Source organism: Onychomys torridus, chromosome 21, assembly GCF_903995425.1.
Source record: "Onychomys torridus chromosome 21, mOncTor1.1, whole genome shotgun sequence".
Taxonomy (NCBI): domain Eukaryota; kingdom Metazoa; phylum Chordata; class Mammalia; order Rodentia; family Cricetidae; genus Onychomys; species Onychomys torridus.
The window spans coordinates 53,199,076-53,222,890 of record NC_050463.1 but is presented as its reverse complement, the minus strand read 5'-3'; the positions used below and the strand labels follow the sequence as shown (position 1 = coordinate 53,222,890).

At 41.8% G+C, this 23,815-nt stretch overlaps 1 protein-coding gene across 1 annotated transcript in view; it reads left to right on the top strand.

The window, feature by feature from the left end:
* Sntg2 (syntrophin gamma 2) overlaps positions 1–23,815 on the top strand; it is a 111,717-nt gene that overhangs the window by 30,859 nt on the left and 57,043 nt on the right. The window contains exons 6-8 of the mRNA XM_036170282.1: positions 11,725–11,854; positions 13,633–13,671; positions 21,334–21,450. Of these exons, the coding sequence (XP_036026175.1) occupies positions 11,725–11,854; positions 13,633–13,671; positions 21,334–21,450 (286 nt within the window). The remainder of the gene's footprint in view (positions 1–11,724; positions 11,855–13,632; positions 13,672–21,333; positions 21,451–23,815) is intronic.

The following is a 23,815-nucleotide window of genomic DNA, read 5'->3' as shown; positions in this document are numbered from 1 at the left end:
CATGTGTGGAGTCTTTGTGGATATCTTTTCTGTATATAAGATCAAGTCATCAGCAGATACAGTTCCATTTCTTCTTTCCCTATACATACATGTAGGTTTCTCTTTTTCTTTCCTACTTGTTGTTTAGTATTTCTAGTGCAATGACAAAAAGAGGTGGTGAGAGTTGCCATCCCTCTCCTGCTCCTACTAACAAAGGAAATATTCATCATTTCAGCACTGAGTATGATGTGTGCTGTGGTTTTTTGCACTCCTTGGTTTTGTTGAGATATAATCCATATCTAATTTTTTGAGGGTGTTTTTTATTATGAGATGGTGTTGAATTTTGTCAAATGTTTCTTCTGTATCCATTGAAATGATTGTGCAATTTTTACCCTTTATTCTCTTAGCATGATGTGTCATGTTTATTGTGTGTACTTCATAATTTTTTCTCCTCAAGGGCAATTCCATTTGGCCACATGAATGATCATTTAATTATCCTGTTGAATGTGCTTGTTAATGTACATGTTGTCTTTGTCTGGCTTTGGGGTCAGACAAAAGGTAATGATAGTCTTTTGCAATTACCTTGGATATGTTCTATCATCTTTGATTCTTTGGAAGCGTTTGAGAAGAATTGGTGTTATTTCTCTTTTGAATGTTTCATAGAACTCACTTTATTCCTACCTTACATTTTCTTTGATGAGAATCAAAACTCTTGATCCAGCCTCCTTAATGGCTCACTAAGATTTTGTCTAATATGTTTCAGTCTTAGTCATTTATGTATTTCTTGGAACTTGTCTTCTAGATTATCTTAACTTTCTAGGTTATCCAAATAATTGCTATAAATTATTCCCAGTTGCCACATAAGATCCTTTGTATTCCTATAGATCATTTCCAATATCTTGTTCATTTCTGATTTGAGACTGTTCTTTTTTAAATATTTCTAAATTTTTATCAATTTTATCTTTTCAAAGAATTGACTTGTGGTTTTATGATACTTTTAGTTGCCTTTATTTATTTTTCGTCTTTTTTATTGTTCTTGTTTGTTGGGGGGAGAAATATATGCACACAAATATACACACATGCACACACATAAATGCACACATGTTTACATACATACACCTAAAACGTTATTTTCAGTTTCTCTTCTCTGTGAATTAAGACAGGTCTGTCTGTACACAGAATTATAGGAAGGAGGGTAATCCACAGTGCCCCTACAGCAGGCTTACATGTTGACATTGTTATTGCTATAGATCCTGAAGATCTTGAGTAGTGCGTGCGTGTGTGTGTGTGTGTGTGTGTGTGTGTGTGTGTGTGTGTGTGTGTGTATTATAAAGGGAATTTATTAGGTTGGCTTACAAACTAGAGACAAGGTAGTCCAGTGCCTGCCTGAACACTAGAGAAACATAGGACCTGATAGCTGTTTAGTCTATGATGCTAGAGGCCTCAGAAGTCCCACCCAGTTCAAAAGCCCAGGAGTCCCCTGAAGCATCACTAGTGTTTAGTTTACCTAGATAGAATGAAGAAGCTGGAGTTTGGTGTCAGTGGAGGCTGGCAGCAGGAGTGATAAACACACCCACACAGGAGTAAGTGAGGACAAGCATTCCTGCTTTTCTCTCAGACCTCTTCTTTTTATCAGGGCCTTGTGCTGGTGAGTGCCATCAACCCTGGGGCAAAGCTGATAAGGTTTCACATTCTGGAATTTTTGTGCACTATTTAGCATTTTGTTCATAACCGATTAACAAATCCTTTTTAGCACTGCTGTGATAAACTCCTTCAGCCTTTAGTTCAGAGGAGAACCTTGCCAGGCATTGTATTCCCACTTGGAATTTTTTCCTTCTAACACTGTAAATGAATGCAGTATTCCAACTCCTTCCTGAAGTTCGTGGTTTCTCCTGAGATTTTGACCAAAAATCTGAAGGCTGTTCCCTTATATATGATATTTTTGTTCACTTTTGCTGCTTTAGAATTCTCTTGAGAATTTGATTAGTATGGCTGGCTGTGCCATTTTGAATTGATTACTCTAGGGGTATTTCACGCTTTCTGGATCTGGGTTTCTCTGTATCTCCTAAGATTCAGGGTATTTCCAGACACTGCTTTCTGATTCTGACTGTTGCTTCTTTTCTCTTCACCTAGAACTCCCATCATAGTGTCTCTGTCTCTCTGTCTCTCTGTCTCTCTGTCTCTCTCTCTCTCTGTCTCTCTCTCTCTCTCTCTCTCTCTCTCTCTCACACACACACACACACACACACACACACACACACACACAAAATCTGAAGGTATCCCTTCAGTCCACTCTCTTTTTCTTTGTTTTCTTGCTTTTCCCCACTAATTGTCTTATTAAAATAACCTGCATTTGACTTCGATAATTTTGTCTTTTGCATGATTAAGTCAGCTGTTTAAACTGTACCTGCAGTGGAATCCATGGTTAATGGACATCAGAGTTCTAAGGAGTATGCATTCTATTTTATCCTGGATAGGATGGACTGCCCAGAATGGAGTTTTATGGGGTTGGGGATAAGGATTTTATGCTGTAAACCTGGTGCTGAGTTCATAGAATAGAGTCTTCCTCTGGGTCTCTAGATGACACTGAGGAAATGCTAGAAAGATTCCTGGGTGAGTCACACTGTTCTTATCTGATCTGTGGCTCAGAGGAACTCAAGCCTGAATGTAGGGGCATCCTAAGAGGCTGCAAGGGCACTGTGGGAGATGTTTTCTTCCACTTTTATGCAGGCGAGCCTTTCTTGGTGCATAGCCACAAAGAACTAGAACTAAGATCCAAGTCTTTGAATCACAGAAGAGTCACTGTAGGACACTGGCAGACAAGCCTGCCCTAGAGACTTCAGAAGCATCTCCCCATAGAACTCTGGCTGGACATAGCTGTCCTAAGACTATGGTTGGGAGGTGCTTACCTGAGGTCCAGACCCATCAAGATCTACTAGAAACTAAAATCAACAGGCCTGACCCAGTGTCAGAAGTAGGTGAGTCTCTCATGTGGGTTGCTTTGTTCCTGGACCATAGTCTAAAGGGCCTCATGAACACTCAGGAACCATTCAGCATTAGCTATGAGAAGGTCTCAGTACAGTTAGCCGTGTCTCGCCCTAGGTCTATATGTTTGTAGGACAGAGCTGGACCTATAGCTGAGGGACTGCACTGAGTAATGGGGAAACTCTCAAACAATCAGACCTTCTTTTGTGGCCCTAGTGTGAGACTCCTTCCTTGCTGAATGGTATCGGAAACAGACTCTGGGCCATGTATGGCTGTGACCAAGCCCTTTGGGGAGCAAAACTGCTTTAAAATTATACCACACAAAACAGAAATCAGTTGTTCACTGAGAATCTGAGGGCAGAATATGCTGATATGAAACTAATGCATAACAATAGCCAGCATGTTCTCAGAGGATCTTAGCAGAGGGCAGAGTAGGCTCAACTCTGTGACACTATAGCCACGTTGCATTGCAGACTGCTCAGCCTCAGGCTGCAACTTTAAATCCTGAGTTAGCTTCCAAAGTGCCTCTCTCACAAACACAGCTTGACTACTGATCATGGCTATGAAGAAGGCAAGCTATTCACGGAGGCAAGCTAACATTTCACTTAGCTCTACCACACTGATTTTCTGCTGTGGAACAAATCAATAAAGCATAGCAGCTGACACATGATAGTCACTGCCTGACTTAGGTGGTCACTGTTTGGGTTCATGCTAAGCTAAGATCAAGGCATTGGTGTGGCTGGCTAAAAAAAAAACCAAGAGCAATGTGTGTGCCAGCAGACCATTGACAATCTCTCTGATAGTGAAGTATATGTAGAAAAACTGAGCAGAGGGGTTGTAAAGCCTGGAGGCAGATGCTCTAAGAAGAATGTTCAGAACTGAGATTGTGAGAACAGAGCCAAGACTCCAGAGAAGCATGCAGGACTGGGACCTGAGCTTGTCCAGTTGCCCTCTAGGGACTGTGATGGAGCTTCTTGCAGGTATTCCTGCCTATGTTTTGTTCTTGCTGAACAAAGGGAATGAGAGACAAAATGAACACTTCACTGCTTCCTGAGATGGTTTTGTGAAAGCAACATAAAGCCTAACTGGGTGCAGAGGAGCTGGGAGATGCCTTGAGCAAATGAAGCATGACTGTCCCCAAAGAACTGTTAATTGTCAACTTGACTGGATCCATAATCTACAGTCTATAAAGAAACATGCCTCTGGGAAGGTCCATAAGGGTATTTCCTAGAAGGATTAACCAAGAAAAGAAGTCACCTCAGAGTAGGTGGCACCCTCTGGTAGCAACCCACAAGGAAGCCCGAGGGGAAAGTTGCTACTTTTACCTAGTGGCCTTCACTCTCTGCTAATGAGTGCATCTGTTCTGCTGCTCTTGCTGCCATCCTTCTGGAACCCATTTTCAGCCTTCCACTGTGGACTGAAGACCAATGGTTCTCCAGAATCCTCTGGACTATGAAAGGAACTAAGACATTCATCTTTATGAATTGAGCAGCTATCAGGTCCTCAGCCTCTCCAGAGTCCAGCCATTGTTAGACTACCCAGCCCAAAATTTGTAACCTAATCTAATTAATCCCCTTGAAGATAGGTATGTAGATAGATAGATAGATAGATAGATAGATAGATAGATAGATAGATAGATGATTGCCTTTATTGATTATGTTTCTCCCTAATACATGAAGCTAAACAGTGCAGGAGCCCACACCCACCCACCATCCTGGGTTATATGATCCTTTCCAAGAGGCACAGTCTCTATTCTCCCACACAGAGGACCCATTTCCACACCTCTTGTTTTATGCTGACCTTGAAAACGATAAGGAGTCATTCACCTTGTTCTTTTTGCACACCAGGAAAGGGGGGCAGGAAGGAAAGGAGGAAAGAGAATGGGAGGAAATGAAGATTATAACTTCAGGTCCTGTTGCCCCATCTGTCCAGATTCTGAAAATAACAATGAAGTTTTGTTTCATAACTTAGGGAAAACCCCATTTGTTTTGAAGTGTTCCCCTTACATAAGAATCATGGAGGACCAGATGGGCTTTGTGGAGTCAAAACAGAATGTGTAGGCATGTTGCAGATAAGCACGTTTTGCAAAGTGATAGTGCAAGTCACAATTATCCTGATAAATGCTTTGATCTGTTTTGCAAAAGATGGTAGATGGTGCCATGTTTAAACACTTATTCCAAAAATAAAAAAGTTTCCCTATAGAATGTGTCAGGCAGTCAAGGTCTGCCACAGTACAGTGTTCTCAATGCCTGTGAGCCTCAGATACCAGCTTCACATAGTATGCAGGGAGAAAGTCCTGAACATCACACATCTCAGTAGGAAAAGGGGCCTGCTGTGAGATTAAAGATTGTAGGGGATGACAGTGAAGGCCAACTCTGCATGGGAAGTTGTCGATACTGGGGCCCTGTGGTCATCATCTAGCATGGTGTTTATTCTGGAGGTTGGAAAAGAGAAGAGGGGAGCAGCAGGTTTCATCTTTCCCAGGACCATGGAATCTTCGGTTGATACCAGATAGCTGTTTTGGATGCCTTGGCAGTGGGACAGGTGCTTTGTTGTTCTGCTCCCCTACACCTTGTTCCAGCCTATCCAGGCAGGGCCCTTCTTTGCCTGGGGACCTCACAACTTTGCCAGCAGCAAGCAGGTGATAGAATTGCTGTTGCTTTCTCAAATGCACTATCTTTAAATCCACAGATAACCTCATTTTATAGACAGAAGACTGACAGAAAGAGAGAATACCTTGCTTGGTGGGTTCCTGATACCTGCTGTGCTACAGCTACTCAGTGGGCACTTACATGAACCAGTGTTCTGCAGAAGCCACAGAGACTCTTTGGATGGACTCAGGTCACTACTGCCTTGGCCTGGCTGATCTGGGTCTATGCAGGTCTAGAAGCAAAATGCTACTGCAACTATCCCCTCAGTCGTCCCCACACTCACCTCTCCTGCTGCCACAACCAGCCATCTTTCTTCCAGATTGACTCACAAATAATCTTTTTGCTTACTCCCTCTGTGCCTGACTCCTTCAAACTCTCTGTCTCTCCCCCTGCATTGAATGTCAGAATGTCAGTTTCTCCATGTAGAATCTTTCATTTCTATCTCTGAGGATTATTCATCTTGACTGTAAGGGATTAGTGCCCTATGTGCTGATGGATCCAGAAACCTCCACTTTCAGACTCAAAGATCGCTTCTTAGCCGAGCAAGATAAACTCATCACAAGTCCTCCCATTTGAACGCTAAGTTGATTTCCCTTTCCTTTGTGTGTAGAGATTTAATAGGCTCTCAAGATCTGAAATGAAAATAAATAGGAAGAGGTTTTAAAGTTGGAGGAATTGAATCATAATAGATGAAAGAAACATAACAATGTGCATGCCTTTGTCCCCTGAGCTGGCTCCTGGCCACCTGCTGTGTGCATAGATCTTTCATCTCCATCAGTGGCAGAGGCATCTGACTCATTGCCGTATGCAAAGTCATTTTATCTTGACTGTCTGTCCTCAGTTTACCAGCATCCTCATCTTTGCCATAAAATTAGGGAACCACAGAGGCAGGGTTTTTCGCAGTAGTAAAGAAAGGGATATAGTCAGGAAATTTGATACCAGGTCTAGAGAACCTTGGTTGGGAGAGGAGATGGAGAAGGCTCTAGAGGCACTGATTCTCTCAGTGTGTGAAGTGACCTTGGGGCTTAATCTGTCTCATTAAATATAGTCTGAACTCAAAGCTACACAGGCCAGGCACCTGACAGCATCAGTGATCTGCCTTTCACCATGGAGTGTGGAGTACCAGATCAGGTATGGTAACTGGTCTTGGTAACCCTCTAGTGGATTGCCACCTTCTCACTTTGATTGCACATTTAAGAAATTGTAATGGAGCTCCTAATGGGTCTTTAAAAGGACATTGTTGTTCATAGACCTTTGACCTGTCACCCATGAAGACCAAGTCTCTCCCAAGGATACTCTTCTGCCCAGATTCCTTCCCTAGAATGGAGGTTTTTCCATGTGTGGAGCTGAGAAGAGACTCCTCAAGCTTCACTTTGCAAATGTATTTTGCTTCTTGCTCATCTTAGATGTGATCCTAAGAAGGTAAAGAGTTCTCCCAGCCAAGCAGCTTCCTGGCATAGAGTGTTTTTTATCTTTACCTAGATAAGGTCCCATTCAAAGCTCCTGCCAGTTTCCCTAGGCAGCAGTGTGACTTCCATGCACCTACAGTATTGGTGAAATTATTAAGGCCACTCCACGTAGTTAAAAGGGAGGTTTATTTTGTGGGGTAACTTACAAATGAAGGGGTAGGTTGCAGGCAAAGGTATAGGGTAGTCCGGCGGTGTTCTCTGGAGAACTCTGCTCGGTCCACCTCTAGTGTCCCGTGTCCCGGAACCAAGAGACCACCTCCTCCTGCTCCTTGGTCTTCCGCTCCTTCCTCTGCCCCGCCTTGTGGGCGTGATCATTACTGAAGCCTCAATGGGGGTTAGAACTTCCAGGCCAATGCTGGGATGGCTACCCACTACACTACAGTCTGCAGCCATGGTCTTGTCCCAGAAGGAAAGAGTAAAATGATGACCACTGGCCATTACAGCCAATGCAGCATTACCAAACCAAAAACAGAAACCAGGTTCAAATGAATTGTGTGGTTGGGGAAGACTGAGCCGTGTGTTCCGGGAAGCAGCAGTTACCATGGTTTCAGTGCACAGGGATCCTACAGTTTCTCCAGATCAGACATCTTCACTATCAGGAGCCCCTCCTCTCTCCTGGTGGTGACTGTGGATCCTTGCCTTTGCCTTTCTGACCTTATAAGTAAACGTGGGTAAGTGATGACCATGTATACACTCAGTTTCTAGATCTCAATAATAGTACCTTCTTCATAAGGTAAAGATAACACCATTGCAATGTTTGAAAACTGATGTACCATGTTTATTATAAAGGAAGGGTAGCTGCCAGCTGGCTCTCTTCATTGTTTATTTTCAATACCATTGTTTATAAGATGTGTAAGTGTCCTCAATTTGTCCTCCCATGTTATTAATTTTTTTACTTCAAAGACTTACAGAGAAATACAAGGAGAACTAATATATCATTTGCAAAAGCATAAGAATTCTTTGCACATTGTTGACCTGTTTGAAAACACACATCAAAAGGGTACCCATGTAACTCCAGCTACAGGTTATCCAACACCCACGTCTAGCCTTCAAAGGTACCTCCCCACACATGTACATGAACACATATACTCAACAAAGAATTGTTTTAAATCTTTTTAAAAGACAGAAATGGGAGAGGAGTATAAAATTTTATATTCTTGTGTTTTAACTATCTGAGGATTTTCTCTCCATCTCCCTTTCTCCCTCTCCCTCCCTCCCTCCCCTCCTCCTTCTCCCTCTCCTCTCTCTTTTTGGGACAGGGTCTCACATATCTGTACCTGAGACTGGCCTTGAACTGATCCCCTTGCCTCTGCCCACTGCACCCAGTGAAAATCTTCACTCATTCTCTCACCTCTACAAAAATCAATAGAATACTAGCCAGAAAACATTGCCTGTGGCTCCTTGGAGCAGAATTTAAACTCCATGTGGACTTGTTTTCAATTTCCTGCCAGTATCCTCATGAAACAGAAAGGCACAAGTGACCAGAGGGCTTGTTTCTATGTTGAGCAATGTGCATGGTGTGGATGAATCATATCTTGTCCCAGCTCCATGAGCATCTGGACAATGCAATTCCCTGGTACACAAGACCCTTTAACAAGCCAATATATTTGTTGATGAAGTTTTCTCAAAAAACACTTGGGATATCATTTAGCACTTGGTCTTGAAATGAAAAGGAGACTTCTAGTGGAACAAGTTATAAAATAACACATATATGAATTATGATGCAAATAAAGATGAATGTTTAAAAGTAAGGGATTGATTGACAAAGTCATATCCTACCACCATTTCTGAACTTAGTTGTAGGATCAATACATTGTATTCAATTGGCTTAATCTAGCAGGTTTTCATTTGAGGAATTCATAAGCAGATTGTATGGTTACTAACATGAATATGGATGTTGCAGTGAGATTGGATGGTCAACACCAGAGAATGCAGAGGGCTCCCTAACTGGAGCCTTCAGGAAGGAGTTGCTGCTTAAAATTCAACTATTCCTTCGGCCTTATATGGGCTTTGCACAGCTCAGTGAGAGTGAATGGCCGTTAGCTGTATATGAGGCCTGATAACCATGCAAGTGGGTGCAATAGCTCCCTTGGAAACAGCCCTGTCCTCAAACAGGGACATCTTGGGGATCTAAAGCCTTGCTGGAGTATGCACAAGGCTTTGGGTCTCATGATACCTTAGATGTAGAAGAGGCTCTGTATGGCATTCCAGCAGCTTGAACAAGGAGAGGCAGGGGTCTCTATTTCAGGTAAGAGCTCAAGTATACTATGCCAGATTTCCATCCATCTTCTATATCCTTACTAGTTTTTCTTTGATGTATAAATATATTTTATATAATGCTTTCATAAAATATAATCAAATCCTGTCAAAATTCTATTGGTCCCATTACCACTACTTACTGAGATTCCATTCAGATCCAGACAGAGAGTTAGACTTTACTCCATCCTCAGAGGTCTTCCAACCTCACCCTGGGTGGATGGTACCCTCCCCACTGACAAATGAGGACTAGAGCCCTGGCTTGTTTTCCTGTTTGCCTGAGATAGAAACCAGGTCCATTTTCCTCTGACGCCTGCTTTATGTTCTAGATTGAATTTATTACCTACTCTGTATTCACTTTCATGCTGTCAATCATTTTTACCAGAAAGCTTCAGAATATTTGTCTGACATTTTGCTTATTTTAGTATTGGTGTTTAGTAGATGAGGCACTTTGGTCTTTTGGAACAGCCTGGTTGCCTTGCTTCTTCACGTTTCCTGTGTTATTGTGTAGTGACTTACACATCTGTTGGTTTGCACTACTTTTCTATATTTGGGGGCAGCAGGAGTCTTTAAGTCCTCACATCTGGTGTACAGAGAGCGTCAGTACACCAACATTTATTTCTGTTGCAGAAACCTTTCTTTGGGGGCTGACTTTCAGGGAGACATGCCAGCTTAGCATATCCCACTTTGCCAGTCAGTCTTGTTCTCTGCTGGTTGCTCCTCTTTCCAGCTGCTTCACTTTCCATGTTGCTCCTTGGTGAGCTCTCTCCTTCTCACAGCCTGACCCTGGATGCTGGACAGCTCACATTTTCTATTTCTAAACAAGACATGTCCCTAGTGCCCACACTTGACTGTTCCACCGCCCACTCCCAGCTCTACTTGGGAATCATCATAAGCAAGCAGATGGCCCAAACTCTGTCCCGAGTCTGGCCTTCCTCACATGCTGGGTCCAGTTACTCCAGCACAGCTGCTAAACATTACAGCTATACTTCTGTGCATTCGGCAGAACCTTGTGTTCAGTATTGATTCCTCTTTGTCCCATGATCTGAATCCAATTTCTTGACTAATTTCCCCTCCTCAGCCTCCTCCTGAGGCTGGCTTTTCTAAGCACCTCTCCTTGCCTGGTTAGTCCAGAAGTTACCAGATTTCTCTCATACTCCCCACTGTCCCTTTGGCCCATTTCCAATACAAGATTTTTTGCAAATTTATCATCCATTTCTGACCATGCTATTTCTTTGCTCAAAGCCTCCTGGTGACTTCCTCTTGCAGTTAGAATAAAGTCCATGTCCTTGCAGTGTCCAAAATAAACACAAGGACATATTTTTAATGTTGTTCAGTGCCACATAGAGAAAGTGATAATTTGTCACAGACCATGCAGGTCTAAGGCAGCTATATAGGAACAAGGAACCTTGAAGAGACAAATGGCTCTTCCAAGAAGAAGCAATGGGAAGAAGCAACTAGAAACATCCATGTGAAGGCTGTGGTGAAATGCCTGGCCCATTCCTCAAAGCCATCCTGTCAGCTGCCTGTACCTTCACTTAAAACTCACCTTCACCTTAGGTTCATCCTCTGGTGATACTTTCAAAAATATACTCATCACCTTTCATATTCCACCAGGCTGAAGAATCAGCCAGGAATAATTAAATGCTTCATTCTCATTCAAGAAGTTCTAATTAAGGGAGGGACAGTAGGGGAGATATCTGTTTTAAAAAGAAAGATTATTCACTCGTGGGAAGCTGTTTTGAGAGCTGCTCACACACAGGAAAGGCTCGGTAGCCCTCCTTCCCTAAGCCCTCATCTTGTGTAGCAGAACTCATAGCTGAGAGGTTATAACAACACACTTTAGAGTGTTTAGATACATGTGTGATACAGGTCTTAAGGACTCCTCAACAAGGATGGTTACTGGGATTGAGTCAGCTTCATATCAATCACTCCCCATGTCCACATCAAAGTAAGGACATGGGGCTTCTCCAGGGCTCTGCTGTCCGTCCTGAGTGTATGCACTGGGAAGTCTCAGTCATCACTGAGTGTGTTGTTTGATGTCATGTTAGGTTCATGAGGTAAATGAGCTTCAGAATAAATATGGCTAGGATGCCTATTAAATGGTAACTCTGAGATTTCAACCAGAGCAAGGCTTCTTTCCCATCCGTCCTGCTTCCCTTGTGCCTACTGAATTAGAAATGGTTCCTTGTGAGGGAGTTCAGTGTGGGTTTTCATTTTGGTGAAGCTAACCTATTATGCCTGTTGACTAGGAGATTAAGACTATCTACTCCTTCCTAGGTGTATCACAGCTGAGCATAGGACAGCAGGTGCTGTTGGAGGGACCAGAACAGGTGTCATCCTCTCTCAGCTGACAGCCTCCCTGGCGTTCTCTTCTGCTGCAGGTCCAGTGCCTTTGAGGTGTTGGCCCTGGATGGAACCAGCACAGGAGTCCTTCAGTTCCCCACTGCCCAGGACTGTGCAGACTGGTTGCGTGCAATCTCAGCCAACATCAGTGACCTGACGCTTCAACATGTGAGCATGTGGCCCAGGACTTAACTCCCACTTATGTGTGCATTAGCAATAGTGATGAGAATTTTCCAAGTATAATTAACCCACTGCAAATTTGGGTCTGCATGCTGAATATATACTTGTCTCAACAGATCAAATATCTAACTCAAATAACTAAAACTTAAGCTATTAAAATGTGACTAGATATAGATAGACATTTGGAAACTTTGAGGCTAGTTCTCTCCCTGTCTCTGTCTCCATCCCTCCCATTCTCATTCTCTCTCTCTCTCTCTCTCTCTCTCTCTCTCTCTCTCTCTCTCTCTCTCTCTCTTACACACACACACACACACACACACACACACACACACACATCTGTGTGTGTGTATAAATCCAAATGTGTTAAATAGAATGTGGCATTTTAATTGGATAAACTATTAACTGGGATAAAAATAGAATATATATATATATATACACACCCTGGGTTTTCTACGGCCTCACCAAATAGGTGCACACATAAGCATGAACACAAACTTACACACACACACACACACACACACACACACACACACACACACATAAACACATGCATATCCCAATCATGAACATTTATTTTTAAAAAATTAAAAAGGACTTATCCAAGCCAAAAACATATGCTGTGTCTCACTGAAGGCATCTGGGCTAGAGAAAAAAGTATTCTGTGCCCTTGGGTGATATGTTTAATATTCAGTCAGTACGATTTGTAAAATAGAGGAATAAATAGAGATGATTTGGGGGAGGAGAACATCATGAAGTGTGACAAGCTGTAGCTGTGTAGCTGTGTAGCTGTGGCAGGACTGGCCCACAGCCAAAGGCTTGGCCCAGCTCCCATTTTCACTCCAACACCCATGGTGTGTGTTTGCATTCCATCCCTTCATCTGCTCTTGTCATCCTGGCACAACCTGTGATGCTGTGTACCACATCGACTGCTGCCCCTCACTCCTCATCCCTGCCTTGCCCTGCCCATCGACAGAGAGCAGTTGGCTGAATAATCTGAGATATTTCAAGATGCAGTGATATGTGAGAGTTCTACTTTGAAGACACAAGGAGCCATCTTCCTATGGTTGTATAAAGAAGTGCCTTCCTACATTCTTAGTTTTCATATTCCACACTGTAAATCCCTAGGGTATAGATGGATAGATATTTCTTTAAATTAAATAAGTAAATAAATAAGCAAAGAAAGGGGAGATAGTGGGGGCTGAATTGGCATCTGAAGAAAGCCAGTGAGTGCAGGGTTCTCCTGATTGGATGAATATTGAAGGTGACTCCCGGGCATCATGGCAGGGCAGACATGTGGGCTCACAGTTTTGGGTATATCTTCTTCTGGATTTCCATTTCTTCACTGGTAAATTATGGAAAGTGACATCTACAAAGTTTAAGGAAATAAGTAAAGACTTGACTATTCACTGTGGCCATTGGTCATTGTAGTTAGCTAACGTGACACAGAGTGGAGGCCATTCCCCTTATTTCTTTTTCACATGTCTAGACATACGTCATTCAGCAGCTGCCCTCACCTCAGTGGCTGCTGTTTGGGAACAAGGGCATTAGTGTGTCTGTACACTTTATTTTGTTTCATTGTTTCCTGCTTTGAGAATTATCGTGACAAGTGTGTGTTTGCTCTGGTTTGAAGATAAGCACAGCATAAAGGAAAAAACTTCCAAAGAAGTTTCCTGGGCTGATTAATTTCAGCTGCCATTTAGACCAGCTGGAAAATGAAGGTATTAATGTGTGTGGCACTCTGACCCCTTGCTGTCTTCCCTCTACAGATGAAAATGGCAAATAAATGCTGCTCTCCCTGTGACCAGGTAGGTGTATGCCTTCTGCTCAGTAGGATAACAAACCCCCAAAGTGGATGCTTCCTTTTGTGAAATTCAGATAGAAATTTGCTAGTGAGAATCATACTGAATTTGGTATACCATGCCCCATGTGTGAACTCAGTGTTCTTTTTTTTTATTTGGAAACACATTCGACGACTGTTCTGATCGCCTGTGTTTACTAAGATAAATTTTTTCTATGGGTTGTATCCAGTAGAAAATGTCATCTTAGCAGGGTTTAGAGAGGACTGTGTAAGCCCAGAGGGGATTTAGGATGGAGAAGGCCTGTGTGACTTGGGATCATTTTGTTATATGATGTTGTTGACTCAATAGCATAGTTCTCATCTCAAAGGGAATATGAGAATTTGTTCTGGAATCAAATTCCAGTAACCGTGGCCCAGAAACATAGGTGGACATTCCCCCGTATACCGTATTCAGTTTCTTGAAGTTTTTATGGTAACAGAACAAAGAAACACGTAGATAAAGGCACTTTTCAAATACAGTGATGTGACATCACATCGGTTGTTTATAGCAAAGTGGGGAAATCTCTGCTGAAGATTTCACATGTTGTCTGGTGTTATGCTCAGCTTTGGAGCTGGTGGCAGCTAGTGGCCTGATTGATTGTTACAAGGATGATAGGTCAGACATGGAGGGAACCATGAATGGTTATTAAGGAAACTAAAGATAGATTATGATGATTTGGCTCTCAATCTACAACATCCCTACTCTACAACCAAGTCATTCTTGTAGAGTCCTCAGCACATAGGTAGAATTCAATTTATGACATATGTACCTGTAAGCTGCTATGGACCCCAGAAGGTGCTGACCCAACAGGTGTTAATATCATTGGGGGATCCTGTCACTCCACTCTGGGCAGTGTTTTTACATCATGTAGTACCTAGGGCAAGGCTCCCCTGGTCAGGCCCTTGGTTGACATCAGCTCTCCTTCAGCTCCTAATGAGTACTCCTGGCTCTGCCTTTCATGGAATGCTTATTAGTCACATATGAGGCTGAATACATGAGGGGAAATTATTTATAGTTCATTGGTTTCTGGACTACATCTTTCATAGGTTTTCAGGAGCAAGTGTTATAGCTTTAAGTTAAGGAAACTAATACTAATGTATTACTCATGTTTTAACTTGTGACTATGAATGCCCTTTAAACAGTGGTTAGCATCAGAATCCAAATTTACTGGCCACCTCCTGTAATCAGATTGGTGACAACCCTAATTGTCATCAGAGAGACTTCATACAGTAACTGATAGAAACAAACACAGAGATCTATAGCCAAGCACTGGGCCAAGCTCCAGGAATCCTATTGAAGAGAGGGAGAAAGGATTGTAAAAGCCAAGGGGGCTCAAGGTCATGACAAGGCAACCCATAGAAACAACTGACATGGGCTCATAGGAGCACACAGACTCTGGACTGACAGCTAGGGAGCCTTCACAGGACAGACCTAGGCCCTCTCTGTTTGTCATTTGGTCTATTTGTGGGACTCTTAGCAGTGGGATCAGGGCCTGTCCCTGATGCTTGGGCTGGCTTTTGGGAACCTACTTCTCATACTGGGTTGCCTTGCCCAGCCTTAATATGAGGAGAGGAGGTTAGTCCTATCTCCACTTGGTATGCCATGCTTTGTTGACACCCATGGGAGGCCTGCCCCTTTCTGAACAGAAACAGGAGGAGTGGATTGGGGGAACAGGTAGGTAGAAGAGAGGTGGAAGGAGGGGGCAAGAGGAAAGGAGGGAGGGGAAACTGTGGTCAGGATGTAAAATAAATGAAAAAAATAATAATAAAAAAGAACCCAAATTTAAGACAATGACACCCAGGAGAATAGTCCTCTCAATTAAATGTTGACTGAGAAAGATAAGAAATTCAGTTTGCTCTTCAATCAGACCTGTTAGTCAGCATTTTTACACTGGAAAAAAGAAACAAGTTCTAAATATAACTCTCCTAAATATAAGTTATCACTTTTAATATTTTATAAATTATCATCAACTATTTGTGTTTTACATAGATTCATGAGGGGTTAGCTATTTTATGAGTAATACTCCTATAAACATCTTCAAACTAGAATAGCATTCATTCTATATTTCCCACACTAAATTATTATATTCCCACTTAACTTTACAGTTTGAGAATAAATTTCTTACCAATTTTTCCACTAAGACACCTCCACTTGGTTCACACATAGACATTTTCTCAATTCATTTGTTGCTGGTAGGATGCCCAACTGAGTTTGTATTGCTTATTTCCGCAAATGATTTACTGTTTTTGAAACTGAATTCTATTAGCCGCTCAAAACTCTGAAGCATCTCTCAGACTCTGTGCTTGCAGAGTCAGCCCCTTCACAGATGGTCCTTGTCCTCAGGTACTCCAGCTGATCTGGTGGGGACCACAGAGCTCTGCTGCCTGCTAGGGTCTCTGTGATGACAGGGGATATCTCTCATGATAAAACAAGGTGGAAACATCACGTCCTCTTGAAAGGGAGAGGTTAGTGGGTTCCAACATGCACTGGAAAGCCATGTCTCCAGAACATGAATCGGACTTGAGAATGATGGATTTGCAGATGGATACTAACAACTGGCCTACATAGAAAGACCACAGGTCTGTGACCAGAACATGTCTCCTTTATTGTGGAATTCATATCTTCCTGTCATTAGATATCAAGGGGCCACAGGGAAATGACAATGCTGGGAACTGCAGACTCTTTGAGGAGCAAGTACTTCATGAATCACCTTTCACACCAGAGACATCAGCTTCATTAGGTGACTACTACCACACATCACACTTTGCTTATGTGACATTTAATTTGCTGGCCCTGCTGGGTAAAAGCATGGGTTCTAAGGCCAGTTACGTCTGTCTCTAGCAGAAACATTGAACAAACTGGCAACCTCAATTCCTGCATCTGTACAGCAAAACAACATCATGTTGGGCAATCTAAACCTGAGGTTTTATTTTCTGGGATTTTATTTATTCATATACTTTCTCTGGACTTAAAATTTCTACACTACTTTAGACTTAACCAGAGGCTTCATTGGTGTTCTTACATTGGACACTGAAGTCGAACCACCCTATATGGCAGCTTTCAAACCATCCCTGCCATCCTGAGCATCGGCTTGTGTGACACATTTGCTCCAAACTCCACACACTCTATTATGTGTCTTGGGAGTTGACATTGAACCCTTCAAAAATGAAAAGCATTATTTTCCCCCACTTTAAACAGTTAATCATTGATTGTTGGTATAAACAAAAAATACTTGAATGAATGTGGGGGGCGGGGAAAGGCATCTGTCTTACTTAGGATTGTCATTGCTGTGATGAAACACGAAGACCAAAAGCAACTTGGAGAGGAAGGGAAATTATTTGTCTTATATGTCTATATCACTGTTTATTATCAAAGGAAATCAGCACAAGAGCTCAAACAGGACAGGAACTCAAATAGGGCAGGGGCTGATGCAGAGGCCATGGAGGGGTGCTGCTTACTGGCTTGCTCCTCATGGCTTGTTCAGTCTGCTCTCTTATAGAACCCAGAACCATCAGCTCAGGGGTGGCACCACCACAGTTGGCTAGGCCCTCCCCCATCCATCACTAATTAAGAAAATGCACTACAAGCTTGCTTACAGCCCGATCTTATGAAGACATCTTTAAAATTAATGCTCCCTCCTCTCAAATGACTTTAGTTTGTGTCAAGTTGACACAAAACTATCCAGCATGGCATCTAACAACTGCTAAAACTGAAATAAAAAGAAAAGAGAATCTGGGCAGGAGAGATGGCTCAGTGGTTAAGACTGCTCTTCCAGAGGTCCTGAGTTCAATTCCCAGCAACCACATGGTGGCTCAAAACCACTTGTAATGAGATCTGGTGGCCTCTTCTGGCCTGCAGGGACACATGCAGGCAGAATACTGTATACATAATAAATAAATAAATCTTAAAAAAAAAAGAGAGAGAGAGAAAAGAGAATCTGGAGGCTAGTACAAAAATCAGCATCTAACCTTATAAATTGTTGCTCAAACTGGAGCACTCTTGTCTAAAATAAAGACCAAGCTGGCTTGAGGAGATGGTTCGGTTTGTAAAGTATTTGCGTTGAAAGCATAAAAACCTGAGTTTGGTCCCCAGAACCCACATTAAAAAAAAAAAAAAAAAAAAAAAAAAAAAAAAAAAAAAAGCCAAATGGTGTTGTGTGCTTGTAATTCCAGCACTGAGGAGGCAGAGACAGGAAACCCCCTGTGGCTCATTGGCCAGCCAGGAGAATCTTCTTGGTGAGCTCCAAGCCAATGAGAGACCCTTTTTCAAAACAAAACAAAACAAAATAAAAAGATGAACAAAAAAAAGCACCTGAGGAATGACAGCCATCGTTGACCTCTGACCTGAGAGCTTGTGTGTGTACATGTGGGTATGCACGCACACACATGCACATAGCCAACCTAAATCTAATGACAATAAGCACAAACTGAGAAGTCTTTCAGGTAAGCCAAAGTGTGATCACCTAGCAAAACTACAAACAGCTTTATTTATTTCCAAAATAAATTTCTTCTAAAATTTCTAGCTTGGATTTTAATTTAGGGAGATGATGTGATGATGCCTTGATTAATACTGCAAGAATAATGTAAGTAGCCCAGGAAACTAGCTTTTCATGTAGAAGAAAAAAGCATGTGTAATGACAATCTGGTGTAGGCTAACCAAGTATCTACATTGACCCAACAAAAGCCAGGACGCTCTCCTGAAATGGCACCCTCATAGACTGATGGCAAAGTACTTCTCTGTGGAGATGGTGAAACCCTGTGTGCCCAGTTAATTATGTCACATAATACCATCAGGTCAACATTCACCAAAGTGTGATATACACTTCTTACCACATGCAGCAAGTCATTAAAAATTTCATAATGTAAAAGATAAGATTAGCTTCCTGTAGATTATTTATGAACGGGCTACATATACATAAAAAAGATTCACAAGGCAGCCAATGTTCTGAATAACAGCAAAGCTATAACTTACTTCTGGGTTAACTGATGTAGACAGAATTAAATTACACATGGGATTTAATTAAGTTCACATCCAGCTAATTGGTGATTCGGATGCTTACTAACCTGAGCTGTCACCATGGCTAGAGCAGAAGCTTCTCAGCCACTCTTCAGCATGGAATTCTTGTTGACTATGTACTGGGCACGGCATTGACCACATGTGGAGAGACCAGCTTCACCAGGACACTGATAACATGAAGGGCATGGCAGACAGGGAGAGCCAAATGCTGGTTGCAGTACTTTCAGAGGTGGCACTGGTTCCTAGCTAATACCTGTAGCTCTGACAACCCATGGTGGCCTTCAAATGAACTGGAATCCAAGGGCAGTTCATACTTGTTTGAATTCTGCTGCTGTGGGAAAGAAGATTGCAGCTTCTCCATTTCAGCCAGGAATCCAGAACTGACACCTTCATCTTTGACTCACTAATCAGCTGTCTACAGTGCCTATTCATCTCCTGTGTACTCCTGTTTATCCATACTCATGTATGCACCCATGAATGTCATCATCCTCTCTTCTGTGTGGGCAGGTCACATTCCTTCTCAGAGCTCATGGCAGTGTATGTGGTCATACAAAGAGGAGGAAGACACACTTTCAGTCTAGAAGGTTCCCAAATCCAGAAGACATTCCAGGAGGACTTAACATTTCAGCAGTCTTCTCAGAGTACAAATACCATCTTGCTTCTGTCTGCAGACATTGTGCCAGGGGCTTTTCAAAGACATGGTGTTAAATACAGTTATCATATGAGATTGTGCATTCTAGTCCCATATATAATAAAAAGCCAACTATGTTAAAGCCATTCCAAGTCACATATGAAATTTTCAAAATAATAATATCATTTTATCACATCACATTGATATAACTCACCTTCTTGGGGCACATGTAAGACAAAGTTAAGGCTGGGGACATAGCTCAGTTGGTGAAGTGCTTTGCCTCACAAGCATTAGGACCAGAGTTTCATCCATGTAGCTTATAAGAAATAAACTTGACATGGTGGCATACACTTGTAACCCACCGTGGAGCACCCTAGGTAGAACCTTAGATAGAATCCTAGGGCTTGCAGGTCAGGCAGCCTACCAGACTTGAGGAATTCTGAGCCACTGAGAACCTGTGTCTCAAAAAGCCAAGGAAGACAGTGCCTGAGAATTGATAGTCAAGCCTGAATTCGGGACTTTACATGCATGCATATGTACACATATTAAATGCACCTGTGTAAACATATGCTTGAATATTCATACACTTGCTCAACATATACATGCAAATTCTAGTAAATAACAAAAGTTACAGATGTGTGTAGCATTTACTTGTAGTCAGTACATATCATATTGTGATTATGTCCAGCCATGGCTGCTACTTTCCACAGAATGACACTATCCCCACCAACAGAAACCATGTCTGCTTTCCTTGTTTGTATTTTAGCTGTCAGCTGACATCTTGACATCAAGGGCAGGTCTATCATGTGTGAGAACGAATACTGCCAGGAGTTATTGGGCAAAAGTCAATGCAGGGCTGCTCTAACCCAGGCCATGGGGACTACTGATGAGCTTTCTACTCTTGTCCAAAACTCTGGACACAAGGTCATCAGTCCCAAAGGGCCCTGGGTAATGTTCATTGAAATAGTAAATAAGATATATCATTTAAAGTGCTGCAAAGTCAGACATGGTGGCACACAACTTTAATGCCAGCATTGTAGAGGCAGAAACAAGCAGATCTCTATGAGATTGAGGCCAGCATGGTCTACGTAGCAAGTGCCAGGGTAGCCAGGGCTACATAGCAACCACCTTCCTAAAAGTTAGAGAAAGATGAATGAGGTTGGAGATTATTGGGAACTCTGTCTTAATTTAGGGTTTGTTTGTTTAATAAGGGTTTTTTAGGTAATTGGTTTTCATTGAAATGGCAAAATGGAGAGATGGGAAAGTTAAACTGAAGTTACTCATACCATTTATCTCAAAGTATGTGTCATATGTAAATTAAGGTAAGCTGAGGGTTGTTTCTTAGTATGGATGAAATCATTTCGCTGAATTCTCAAACTGTATCAGTATTTCCATTATACACCTGTACCACATTCTGATCTTATAGTTTGCATTTTGTAGAATGAGGCTGAAACTATTTGAGTTGTAAGAATCTTAGGTGTATGATTTTTTTCACTGCTAGATAGTTAAACTGTTAAAAAAAAAAAAGCCTTAATCGTTTTTTTCATATTTGTATGATACTACATTATTACTATAAACACTGAAAATATAATTAGCTATTTTTCTATCTGCATAACCCCTCGTAGAGTGTAATTTAACCCTGCATTTTTGTCCTTTGCGTCGTGATCCTTTGCTTTTAATAGCTGAATCATCTCTCTGGGAACACCACAATTTTAAGATATACAAGGAACCCACAACTCAGCTGGTTATGGAGAGCCTTACCCCACAAGGGTCTGGGTATTCACCCAAATTGTCTTATGCTTCTAGCCTGTCTGCTTGAGTTGGAACTTGTAGATTCACCTGGACTTCTTTGATTTCCCCTCTTTTCTGAATATACTGAGTTGAAGTCAAGGAGCCTAGCATGTTGAGTGTGGTTAGTATTCTGTTCTTAGAACAATCTCATTAAGGCTTGGCTTTTAATTTTCCAAGGTTTCCCTCTGCAGGTGGTGCACATGGGCTGGGTAAATGAAAGGCCCCAGGGAGCTGACAACCCTCAGAACTTCAGATCCAAGTTCTTGGCCCTGAAGGGCTCCTCATTCTACATTTTCAGCACTCCTCCGGTAAGGAGTTTGCATCTGATGGGGGTGAGGGGCTGGTTGCTAGAGTTATTCATATGAGATTGGGCCCTGGAAGAAGGCAGAGACAGGCGGCTGTTGGTGGCCTTCTCCAGACCTCAGTGGTTAGAATGGGTCCTGCTTATGGATTAACCACCAGTGACTTACTGCAAACTCATAAAGGAGTTCATTTCTGTCTTCCAGTTCAAACAGCCATAGCAAGTCTCTGCTTCAAACATCAGCTGGTGTGGAGGTGGGATGCAGACAGCTCTTTGGTTGAGTTATACAGTTGAAGGATCCAAAACGCAGTCAAAGCAAAACACAGCCCCCCTCTTCAGATATTTCTAACTAAATGTCTAAATAATGAAATTTCTGAAGTTATTTTTTCCCACACAATTTCCAGATTTGATTAATGTGAACAGCCTGCTTTAGTGGGACTCATCACGTAACTGTAAGGTTGGATGCTGTTTTCTATACTTCTATTTTCCAATTCCTACCCACACTGTTCTCAGATTGATCAAATGGGTTATAAGTACTCTGTCTAAAAGTTCATTGTTTGAAGTTTTGTTTGTTTGTTTTTTATTTATTTATTTTTGGGATTCTGACCACTAGAACTAATAAGTAACGAAACTTAGTTTAACATCCCTGAAAAAATCAAGATCCACAAAAATAGTGAGATCAATTTCTACCATTAAAATGAGATAAAGTAACACAAATGTTTGGAATAATTTTATATTTTCAGAAGCATCCTTCACTGAGCTTCCCTCAGGGTATGCAAGCTGTATAAAATGAAAATCTATGAGTGAGAAAATGTGTTCTCTATGGAGTACTGCTACCTTCTCTGGCTTTCTCCACTAACGTGCGTTTTCTTGCCCAGGATTGAATTAGGACAACAAGGTGTCTACTTGCAAGTCTGTGTTTTTATTTAAAAAATCTTATGTTGTAGATTTACTCACATTATAATCACGTAAATATTTGCATAAGCACTGATTTAATTCTCCTGAAGGTAAACTAATTAATGTTACTTAAAGTTGCTAAACGAATCTATATGGTTTTAATCTAACAGAGTAAGTGGATATTTTTAAGAAGTGTTAGAGTCTTCCCTCATGTTCAGGCATGATATCTAAATAATGATGTCAGTAGCATGCAGGTAATGTTGACAGTGGGGACCACATGAGTGTGGAGCTCTTCTGGATGGATCCTCAGCTGTGATGGTGGAAAGTGCCACATGCTTCCTCTAGGCCTGGAATATTTCCATTTTTTCCTGTGGTAATTATGCTGAAAGAAACCAAATGGTGAAAATAGTATGATTTGTGAATGAATATTCAGCCCAAAGTCAGACTGAAGGGTTTCATTTGTGCAATCCCTATGTCTTCATATAATTTTCAATTCTCCAGTGATGTAGCTGTCCATGTTATCCCTCTAAAATGATAGTAAAGTAGCTGCTGGTTAGGAGGTTAAGTTACTTAACATAGACACTCTCTGATGACTGAATGGTCAATGACTGGGTAATCCTTTATATTAGAAGATAGTAAACCCCCACAGCTGTGCTCAGTAAATTAGAAATGTCAAAAAACTCTCTAAATGGGATATGAAAGGGAAAAATCAGCCCTTTGGATATTTTTAGGTAGAGGTGGATAGCAAATCTCAAAAGCATTTTGTACTTCAATCCCCCAAATCTACATGAAGCAATCCCTAGGGGAAACAAATGTCATCTTATTCTATAAAAGAATTATAGAAGGTGGATGGAGGAAGCCCATCCAAGCACTGGGTCAAGTCAGCTAGCCCCATGGGACAAGAGCTCCACATAGCAGGAACATCCAGGACAAGGGTCTTCACAGTGTAGGGCAATGTGATGGTGGCCACAATGACCAGCCACACCGTTAAAAGTAGACATGACAGCTATTTCTATTGATAATTAAGGGAAACAAAGAAAAGAGGCTGTAGTTAGTTTCTGAGTAATTTGAAAGCCTCAGTTACATATTGTACAGCATCAACAAGACAAGTGAGAACGAAAGCACAAAGCAGCAGCAGCTTAGAAGCCAGACCATGAAAGCAGGGTTCATGTCTGACATGGTTCAACACTGTCCATTTCTAGAGACAAACAGGTGAGGTTAATTCACTGGCAGTGTGCTCCAAACGGACAGCCCTGTACTAAATAAAGATGTAAAGAGCTGCAAGTAGCCTAGACAACATGTTAAATAGAAAGATAAAAAAAAATTACCTTACATAATAGAATGGTGTTGGACAAAATTAAATGTTTTTAAAAATTCATCTTTTATCTGCAATAGCCAAAGCAATTTTTAAAGCAAGATAGGGAAGATGGTATGGAACAATGAGGAATTACTCTGTGTCTCAGTGGAATTGGCTG